This window comes from Nicotiana attenuata, unplaced genomic scaffold (assembly GCF_001879085.1).
Source record: "Nicotiana attenuata strain UT unplaced genomic scaffold, NIATTr2, whole genome shotgun sequence".
Lineage (NCBI taxonomy): Eukaryota > Viridiplantae > Streptophyta > Magnoliopsida > Solanales > Solanaceae > Nicotiana > Nicotiana attenuata.
The window spans coordinates 44,910-56,171 of NW_017675455.1; the positions used below are offsets into that span (position 1 = coordinate 44,910).

Sequence of the window (11,262 nt, forward strand, 5' to 3'; positions counted from 1 at the left end):
ACTTTAGTTTCGCGCTTTTGCCAACCAACGTTGATGTTAGGTGCCATGATATTGAATGTTTTTATCGTACAACTTTTTTTCGGTGCTTTACTTGATATTCCATGTTTCTTTTATCGTTGCTGCGGATGATATTATCAGTTTACTTGTCACCCATTTCTTTGACATAAAAGTATAGGTTTACGGTCTCACAAGCTCGCTCATAACAAGCATCATATGGTCTGCAACTAAAAGGAAGTGCGAACTCTTGGAGATGGATCTACTTCAAGCTCAATTCAAGATTCATTGAGTGCAAAAAGAGATTGTTGATTGTTTTGGATGATGTATGGAACGAAGATCAAGAAGAGTGGGATCTTGGCGACTTATAGCAAGTGGAGCAACAGGAAGTAGAGTCATTGTCACTACATGGAGTACCAAGGTCGCGTCAAATTCAGAGAGCAACAGGAAGTAGAGTCATTGTCACTACATGGAGTACCAAGGTCGCGTCAAATTCAGAGGAGGATCCAAGATTTAAATCCTATAGGTTCAATTTTTAAGGTTTTTAGCACTGAAACCATTATTATTTTAAGTTATGGGTTCATATCTACTATTTATGCAATTTTAATAAATTTTTACTCCGCATTGAAAGTTATGAGCTCAATTGAACCCGTCAGTAACACACTACATACGCCCCTGGTGTCAATAGTGGGAACTACTTCGCCCTATTGTCTCCAATGCTTGAGTGAAGATGATTGTTGGGTTTTGTTCAAGCAACGAGCTTTCACCGAGGAAGAAGGTCCTAGTCTGTTGGAGATTGGCAAACAGATAATCAAGAAATGTGGAGGTGTACCTTTGGCAGCAAAAACATTGGGAAGTTTGTTGCGCTTCAAAAGAGAGGAAAGCGATTGGTTGTTTGTGCAAGAGAGTGAGCTTTGGAGTCTTAAGGAATGTGACAATGGCATACTGCCAGCTCTAAGGTTGAGAGCTACTTACATTTGCCACTACACCTCAACCGATGTTTTGCATTCTGTTCATTGTATCCTAAAAATTATAAAATTCAGAAGGAAAAGATGATCCACATATGGATTGCTGAAGGGTTGATAACATGCCATGAGAGAAACAGACAAAGAGGATATCGGCAATGAGTATTTCAATGACTTGTTGTGCTTATCATTCTTCCAATAAGTCAAAAAAACTGATCATTGCAGTATACAAGATGTGCGATCTCATTCATTATCTTGGTCGAAGCGTTGGGAGTAAAGACTTCGAGATGTTGGGACATGACCTTGCCCAAGGTAACATGGCACGGGTTTGCCCAGAAACTTTGCCTTTATACATTGTGGGCAAAGGGATTGGAGAAAGCATCACTGAAATCAGTTGTCTAAACTTAAGAGGTGAATTGAGGATAAGGTGCCTGGAGAACATCAGAGACAAAGAAGAATCTACACTGGCTAATCTAAGAGCGAAGAAATATGTTGAGCTTTTAAGTCTCCAATGGGGAAGTGGGAACGAAGAGAAGATAGTGAAGCTGGCAACAGGATCTACTTCATATGAGGTTTGCAGAGAAGTTGATGGTACATCAAGATCATTACAAAGGGATAATGACATTGTCGTGGAGTGTATCCTTGAGTGTCTTCATCCACATGTAAACCTCAAAAAACTATATATCAAGGGATATCCTGGATTCAAATTTCCAGATTGGGACCTCCATAATCTAGTTCTGATTGTTTTGATCAACTGTAGAGGATGTGATACTTTACCTACCCTTGGGAAGCTTCCGTTTCTCAAAACACTTTGTCTACAAGGGATGGATGGAGTTACACATATCGGTGAAGAGTTTTGTGGAGTTGAAACCCTGAAATTCCCATCTCTGGAAGAACTAACAATCAGGGATCTCCCTGCTTAAAAGAATGGTCTTGCACAGACAAAGGAACAGCATTTCCTAGCCTGCAAAAGTTAGTTGTAGATAAATGTCCTAACCTCATCACTGCTCCAACATTTCAATCTCTTCTTTATCTGGAGCTCCGTGATTGCCACCCTAAGATCTTGGAGCCTGGAAAATATGTCTTCACTCTCCCATCTTGTAATTCATGCACTTCGGCGTTTAATGCATCTTCCAGGAGAATAATAAACCTCTGGAGACCCTGGAAATACTTTCATGCAAAAGTCTCTCGTTTCGCTTCCTTCAGAAATAGAGCATCCCATCGATCTGAAGTCACTGACCATTAGCTACTGCGAAAAACTAACCCATTTGCCAGCTGGAGTTCGAAAGCTGAAAGCTTTGGAGTACCTTGATATCAACGGGTGCCACTGCTTAGAGTCATTGCCAACAGAAGAAATTGCAGGTTTCAACTCCCTAAAGCTTGTTCATTGGGAATTGCAGCAACCTGATTTCTCTATCAAGTGGATTCCTCCATCTCACAATCTTAGAACAGCTCTCTATTGTGGGTTGCCCTCGGTCAACTTATCTGCAGATAGTTTCCAGAATCTCTCATCTCTACGGAGCTTGAATATTATATCCTGCCCTGAACTACGCCCATTACCACTTGGCCTTCAACATGTCACTACGTTGCAAAGTCTGCTAATCCATAGCAGTCCTGATCTTGCAGATCTTCCTGACTGGCTTGCTAAACTTTCTTATCTTAGATCTTTAGCAATTTCAAATTGCACATGTTTCATGTCATTGCCAGAAGGATTAAAACACCTCAATACTCTTCAGCATTTGTCAATTCAAGACTGCCCTCATCTTGAACGGGAATGGCGAAAAATAGCTCATATGCCGCGCATCTATGTTGGTTCACTTAAGTGTGGGAGATGAGTTTTGGCTCCACACTGAAGGCTGAAAGCAGCAAACATCTCTTTACTCCACATTGGGATATCAGGGTAAGCCATCATGCTTTTGCATTTCCCCCCTCTCATTTTCGGGTGCAAGTCATAAACCGCACATCTGCATTTACTTCTGTTACTGTCTTTAAAAATTTCTTTGATGCATGTAGGGTTCCAGTAAATCTACAAGTATTTATAAATGCAGTGCCAATTGTTAGAGATATAAAGTACATGACTTTGATACTGAGTTTTTTTTTATGCCAAAAAATATTTTAGTAAGTCAAATACCTAAGTTTTGTGAAATTTACTGTACTACTTGAACTAGTAGAAGTTCTAAATTATTGTTGTCCTTTAACGCTACATTAAAGAGTGGCGGTGAGTTTTTTGTTTCCAGATACAATACTGACATTAGCAGTTAATAAAGCATCAATCTTTGCGAGACAAATGCAAGAGAAAAGATTTAAGTTAATAATAATCGTTGCATACTCAGCACGAGGCATTAAAAATTTGGTGGTTTGAACTTGAGGGATATACTGTTGACACAATGGCGCTCATTTGTTGGGGTACGAAACCCTTCACCTTTAAAAACATGACCAAGATGACCCCCACAAGCAGCACAAGTTATCTCCATCCTCACCCCATCCGGATCAGGCTGAAAATCATGCAATCAACTCAAAAATGTTAAGAGCCCGATAATAAAATCATTAATGAAGAGAGAGATTAAGCAATGGAGAGGGAAACAGGAAAAGTTCTTGCACTCTTGCTTTTCGCTTTGTAATTTTAGCAATTCTAGCATTAGAAATGAGGTTGATAGAGCACTCATTTCTAACAAAGAGGTTAAGGCGCTGGAGTTATCAAAGGAGCAAAATGAGAACGCGCTGTGATACAACGATCTACAATATTTAGAAAGTAACAAAAGGATAGGGAAGTAGCATATATAATTGAGGAGAAACTCACATTGCGATTTATGGCCCCGGGGAGACCCTCATAAAAAGAAGGCCAGCCACAGGGTGAGTTGAATTTTGTTGCAGACCTATAGAGGGGAGTTCCACAACCAGCACACAGGTAGGTGCCTACACCAAAAAACTTGTTATACTCCCCTGTCCCTGGATTCCTGTGAATTAATTCTACTGTAAAAATCATCTTTAGGGATTCCAATCATACGCTTAACAGAACTATAATCATCAGCAATTCCTTTCTCTCTCTCTTTGTTAATTTTGTCTAAAGTTTTTGTTTTCTCATTCTTTCTTGCTTTTCCCTCTTTTTGCTTCTTTCAAGCATGAGTTACTTCTTCTCCTAGTAAGTGAATCCAATATTATGTCAACAAACAATACCTCCAAGCAGATAAACCAACCCAGCTTTTTTTTCTAAAACTTATCACAACAATCCACTGATAGCATAGGTAGGAGCACAAAATAAACTAATTGATGTCCTTTGTTCAATTCACTCTATTCGGGCTCATTTCTCCAATACTACATAATTTGACTATTAAGATAAAGTTATAAAATCTCCAAAACTGGAGTTCCAAATGTCACAGCATCTCGCCACAGACAAGCAAATCTCTAAACAGAAAAGAAAGACTCCTATACCAAACAACGAGCCTAATATTGCAGCAAAATCTTAGTTTTAGTCCCAACTAATTAGTACCACCTATGTAAGTAAAATCATATACTCCCTCCACAGTACACTTTAATTGATTTTTTTGACTTTTTTTATGGTCCACAATATTAGATTTTTTGCAAGTAAAGAGTCTAGGACTATTTGTTATATTTTTGGATGAACAAATTAGGGTTAATATAGTCAATTTCATTGTTAACTAATGTTAAAAGGTAAATTTGTTGTGAAAACAACTAAAATCCAATTAAAGTGGAGCAGAGGGAGTACATAATAGCAGGTAGAAGAAAAGGAGATTATACAACATACTCTGTGCCTTTCTGCCTCAGAATCCGGAATTGGTCAGGGGAGAGAATGGCGCGCCACTCCTCCTCTGACTTCTGAACGGACCCTGCTCCAGCCTTTGCTACAACTCTGAATTGGGTATTGGACAGGCCATGAATGTGGACTACTTTTTTCGGTTGGAATCTGGGGTTAAAAATCAGAGTTTTAAATGATGAGAATTTCAGAATCTGAAAGTCCATTGAGATAACTTTTTTTCCTTTTGGTATATAGGTTCCATCACCCGAGTTGTAGTACTATTATCTTGTAGTACCATATGTGGCTAAAACACCACTAGTTCGTCGAAAAAATATATATAATTGCTTATTTCTATATATTTAGAAAGGTAAGCAATTATGTTCTCTATTTATTTTTCTTTAACTTTGTTATCGAAGGTTTTAAGGAAACTTTTTCTTTTTTGGAATTTAAACAAAGCTCTTTTATCTTGACGAAGTACAAATGCCTCCTATTGTCAAAATTTATGGTCTACAACGTTGAAACTTTTTTATCATTTTGACTTTTATTCCCCTTCAGTTGCTTGACCATAACAAATTACAATTCTAAATGAAAAGGAATTAAGAAAGATAAAGAAATTGTTCTCATTCTCTGCCTTTTTATCCTTCATTCCAACCATTGTTCGTAAATGCTAGTAGTCAACTAGCAGGTAAGATTTTTACTTTTAGGACTAACCAACATTTTTTATATTGTGTAAAGGGAAAGAACGAAATGCTGCGATGGCGTAGCTTTTTATTTAAAACGTCCAAAGGGCGAGTCTACTCCATTCTTAACTAAACTGGGCAACTGTTTTCCTAATGTTGAATACAAGAAGTCCCAATTCTTTTTTGGTGTAGCCTAACATCTGTGTAGCGGGCTTTTTACTATGCAAATCTGGATAAATGGAACTCGTGGGTTCCAATACCAGATGATTCAACAAAAAAAAAAAAAAACGGTTTTTTGTTTACCAATATTTTTTAAATAAAAAAAGTTTAAAAGGGATTTGGTAATTCTCTATTCAAATTCAAACCGCTGAAGTCATGATCATCATTTGTCAACTCATGCCCCGAAAAGGAAACACTACTAGAAATTCGGTAATTACCGACCAAAAAAATCGACCAACTTTGATCGGTTATGACCCATTACCGACCAAAACGCGGCCAAATACGCTTGGTCATTATTTTGATGGTCGTTTGGTCGGTAATCCAACGTTGGTCGGTATATTAAAACGACCATCTGAAGAATTTTAATGACTTACCGACCAACTTCGGTCGGAAACATATTTTATTAATTTAATTTTACCGACCAAAGTTGGTCATTGTATTTAATTTATGTTTTTTTTATTAACTATTAAATTTAAAAAGATACCGACCAACGTTGGTCGGTAAAAGAAAATATATATTTTTTTTAAAAAAAAATTAAAATTTAACAATACCGACCAAAGTTGGTCGGTAATGTTGAATTCCGGAAATTCCTTGTTCATTAACCGACCAACTTTGGTCGGTAATTGTCAATTGTTTTTTTTTTAATGAATGCCGACTAACTTTGGTCGGTAATTTGCGGTAAAAAAAATTTTAATTAAAAATCGACCAACTTTAGTCGGTCTTCTGGGTTTAATTTTGGCAAAAAATGCCTGTTTTGGTAGCTACACCACCTGCCAGCATATACCAATACAACAACAATAGCAGAACAACAACATAACAACAACATCACAACAACAACAACAACAACAACAAATTAAAGTTCAATTGAACATAACAATCCAAAACCAAGTTAAAACTAATTACAACAAGTTCAAAATTGGTTCTATTTGTCTAGTTCAAAGTATATAAAAGTCAAGAGGTGTTTTGTACAGCATCATCATCACCGTTTGATTAACTTTCATCTACAAGACGGTATAGAGAAGGGTCTTGTGGAGGACGGGAAGAACGATTGTAAATCTAGATCTGAGGGTATGAAACCCTGGAATTTCGTACTGTTTTGATAAATGAGGTGACGGGCGTGTGGGCGTGCACCCATAGGGATTGTGACTTTGTTCGTCCCGTGGCGGCTGTATAGTTGCATATTTTAATATATTGTATATGATATCCACGTGTTTAGAAATTGGTTAGTTAACTTGGGCTGAATGCCATGTTTGGGGCCTTTGTGCCGACCTGTTTAGACCCTTAGGGGTATTTTACTACTTTCCTCACACTGTTTTGATTTGAAAGCATATCCTCAGTCATGATATTACCTATTTATTGTTGATTCGGTTTCGTTACTCCATTTTTCAATATATGAAAACTGTTTGGGCTGAGTTTCCCTGATTTTACTGAAATGCCCGAGTGGCTGTGAGGGTAATGACTGAGAGAGAGGTCGAGGGCCGGATGGTAAGGATTATATGATATATATATTTATGGATCGGGCTGCACGCCGCAGCGATACTTATATATTTATGGATAGGGCTGCACGCCGCAGCGATATATATATATATATATATGGATCGGGCTGCACACCGCAGCGATATATTGGATCGGGCTGTGCGTCGTAACGATATGACGCTTGGACTGTAGGAGCCCCTCCAGAGTCTGTACACCCCCAGTGAGCGTAGTCGACTATATATTATGGATCGGGCTGCACGCCGCAGCAGCTATTACTATTATTATTAGATATCTGTTGAGCCGGAGTGCTGAGTGTGAGTATTGATTGACGAGCAACTGAGAGGCTTGTTCGAGAGGCTATACTTATGAGTGATACCTTGCCCAAGGGGCTTGTTTATGATATTTTTCTGCTTTCACTCCTCTTTATTACTGAGCCTCTGTTGAAAAATGTTGAATAAATATTTTTAAAGGATTTTAATTGAAACTGGAGTTTTACGAGATAATTGGCTATTGAACTGCAGATTTTGACTTGATATTTCTGCTGAACTTTTCTTGATAAGTATGCATATGATTTTAAATGCTCGTCACTGCACTCAGACTTTATTTACTTTAGTTACTTACTGAGTTAGCGTACTCACGTTACTCCTTGCACCTTGTTTGCAGATCCAGGTGCCGGAGCATCAGAGTGAGAGCGTCCAGCACTCTCAGAGTCTTATCCGGAGATCGCAGGGTAGCTGCATGGCTTTCGCAGCACTGCCTTTCTCCTTCCTATCTTAGTACTTTGTATTTTCAGACTTATTATGTATTATTCAGACAGTGTTGGGTTGTACTTAGAGGCTCTTGACTACTGACACCAGTTTCGGGCTGTGTTAGTGTATTTTCGTACTGGTTTCCGCATATTTCTGTTGTTATACATTTTACATGAAAGATTTGAGATTTAATCAGTTTTAGAAAAATGATTTTATAAAAAGATCTCGATGTGGTTGGATTGGCTTGTCTAGTACTGAGATAGGCGCCACCACGATCGGGGTATTTGGGGTTCTGACAAAAACCTAAAAACTAAAAATTCAATTCATATCCTACGAGTTTAAACATAAACTAAAAGTTAGGATTATATCCTAAAAATTCAACCCATACCCTAAAAGTTCGATTCACGAGAACAAATCCTGAACCCTAGATTTTAACTAACACTGTGTTTGGATCTGTCACGACCCCAACCCCGGTCGTGATGGCGCCCAACATATTGCTAGGCAAGCCCGACCGATTATCAATCACAACCCTCCTCTTATAGAGTTCATTACCAATTAACAGAGTTTAAATACCAATTAACATAAATAGAAGTCTGAAACAGTAGATAAAAAGTGCGGAAATCATAAATAAATAAAAAACACCACTACATAGCCCACCGATCCGGTGTCACAAGTTAAGAGCCTCTATTACAATTCCGTAAACAGCCTAAAACAGAGATAGTCTAAGAATACTGAAAATAAAGAAGATAGAAGGAAAAATCGGGTCTGCGGACGCCATGCAGCTACCTCGATAACTCCGGTGAATGATGAACAGCAGGAAAGCTCTCTCTATGCCTCGGGAACACCTGGATCTGCACACAAGGTGCAGGGAGTAATGTGAGTACTCCGACCCAGTGAGTAATAATCATAAATAATGGCTGACAGTAAGAAATCACGTAAAGGCACTAAGCAGTTCTATATCAAGCAGCAAATCAACTCAAAGCAGCAAAATAGTGAATAAGTCAAGTGAAATATCCTTAGATCAGGTAAGACAGGTAGTTTATCAGGTATTTAACAAGTATAATTCCATTCCTCGTACACAGTAACCCTATATCTCTCACAATAACCAAAATCAAAATAACCGCTGCAGCGTGCAGCCCGATCCATACATCGCTGTGGCGCACAGCCCGATCCATATAAATAGTCGACTGCGCTCACTGGGGGTGTGCAGACTCCGGGAGAGGCTCCTACAGCCCAAGCGCTATATTTCTGCGGCGCGCAGCCCGATCCACATAAATATTTGCTGCGGCGTGCAGCCCGATCCACATAAACATTTGCTGCGGCGTGCAACCCGATCAATATAAGTATTTGCTGCGGCGTGCAGCCCGATCCATAATATATATAATATCCTCACTGTTGGGTTCTCAACCCCTCTCAGTCATTTTACTCACAGCCTCTCGGGCACATTAATATAAGGTAGGGATCTCAGCCCACATATTTCCCTCGTTTAGGATTAGCATTGATATAACCGGTTCACATTGTTTAGACAAATAGAAACATGACTGAGGATGTGATTTTTAATAAGTAAAGTGAGGAAAATCAGTCATAATGCCCCTAAGGGTTCTACAAGTCGGCACAAGGCCCCAAACATGGCAGCTAGCCCAAATCATAATGATAATGATTAAATCTCAGTCAAAAATACGGTGAAATCATCAATCGGGATGGACCAAGTCACAATCCCCAGTAGTAATGGACTCCACGCTCATCATACTGCGTGTGTCTCACCTCAACATAGCACTACGTTGTGCAAATCCGGGGTTGCAAACCCTCAGGACACCATTTACAATCATTACTCACCTCAAACCGGCCAAAGCTCTAGCTCACTATGCCCTTGCCTCTCAAATCGGCCTCCTCGTGCGTCGAATCTGACCAAAACCAGAGCGAATACGTCACAATATGCTAAGGGAACAAAGCCCAAGCGAAAATAATCAAAAATATATCAAAATCTCGAAATTAGCAAAACCCGAGCCCCGGGCCCACTTCTCGAAACTTAGAAATTTTCACATCAACAGGTTCCTTATCTCGCCACAAGTCCATACATATCAAAAACTCTCAAATCCGACCTCAAATGGCCCTTCAAATCCCAATTTAAAATTTCAAAATCCCAAGCCCTAGTTCTTCCCTTTTTAGCTAAATTTCCATGAATTTCTAGGTTAATTTCACAATATAATCACGTTTTTGGTTCATAAAACTTACCTCCAATCAATCCTCTTCGAATCCCTCTTCAATTTCTCCCAAAGAGCTCTCAAAATACCCAACAATGGAGGAAAAATGACTTAGGCTCGCGGATGAAATGTTTAGAAACCCTTATGTCCAGCTACTGACTTCCTTCTATGTGATCGCGGGAAAACCTTCACGATCGCGAAGCACAAAAATCTCAGCTCCAAATTAACTCTATGCGAATGCATCAATTCCCATGCGATCGCGATGCACTGCCCAAATTACTCTATGCGATCGCGGTTATCCCTCCGCGTTCGCGAAGAACCATTTCCCCCAAACTATGCGATCGCAACCCACACTATGCGAACGCAATGAACAACAGACTAGCCCCCACAAATCCTCCTATGCGATCGTAGGGCTTCTTGTGCGATCGCAGAGAACAAAAATCCTGCAACTCTGAACCTGCGATTTTCTGCAATTCCTTAAGTCTCAAAACTTCCCGTTTAGCCATCCGAAATCATCCCGAGGCCCCCGGGACCTCAACCAAAAGTGCCAACACATCCTAAAACATCATTCAAACTCGTTCCAAACATCAAAACACCTCAAACAATACCAAATCTATATTCACATCGAATTCAAGCCTAAGTTCTTCTAAAACTTCCGAAACACGCATTTGATCAAAAGCCCAACCAAATCAGCTCCGAATGACCTGAAATTTTACACACACATCCCAAATCACATAATGAAGCTACAGCAACTCTCGAAATTCCATTCCGACCCTCGAATCAAAATCTCACCTATCAACCGGAAATCGCCAAAATACTAACTTCGCCAATTCAAGCCTAATTCTACACCGGACCTCCAAAACCACTTCCGATCACACTCCTAAGTCACAAATCACCCCCTAAGCTAACCGAATCATCGAAAATCACATCCGAGCCCTCTAACGCATAAGTCAACATCCGGTTGACTTTTCCAAACTAAGCCTTCCTTAAAGAGACTAAGTGTCTCATTTCCTACCAAAACCACTCCAAACCAACTTGATCACACAAGACACGGATAACGAAGCACATAGAAGCAAAACTGGGGGAAAACGGAGCGGTAACTCATGAGACGACAGGCCGGGTCATCACATCCTCCCCAACTTAACCAACGCTCGTCCTCGAGTGAGTCAAGAAACATACCTGAAGCCTCAAATAGGTGAGGGTATCTGCTCCGTATCT

At 39.6% G+C, this 11,262-nt stretch overlaps 1 protein-coding gene across 3 annotated transcripts; it reads right to left on the reverse strand.

Annotated features, from left to right (window-relative positions):
• Window positions 1–2,133: 2,133 nt before the first annotated feature.
• LOC109220100 (peptide methionine sulfoxide reductase B5-like) lies at window positions 2,134–5,097 on the reverse strand. Of its 3 annotated transcripts, none has more exons than XM_019384563.1 (4): window positions 4,726–5,097; window positions 3,760–3,916; window positions 3,289–3,454; window positions 2,134–2,923 (listed from the first exon to the last, which is right to left on the reverse strand). In XM_019384563.1, exons 1-3 carry the CDS (start codon window positions 4,938–4,940, stop codon window positions 3,302–3,304), a joined length of 525 nt encoding a protein of 174 aa, XP_019240108.1. In that variant the 5' UTR covers window positions 4,941–5,097; the 3' UTR covers window positions 2,134–2,923; window positions 3,289–3,301. The 3 variants fall into 3 exon arrangements, with proteins under 3 accessions (XP_019240108.1, XP_019240106.1, XP_019240105.1); XM_019384561.1 differs by having other exon boundaries at window positions 2,134–2,985; XM_019384560.1 differs by lacking the exon at window positions 2,134–2,923 and having other exon boundaries at window positions 3,116–3,454; window positions 4,726–5,096.
• Between the last annotated feature and the right edge of the window lie 6,165 nt (window positions 5,098–11,262).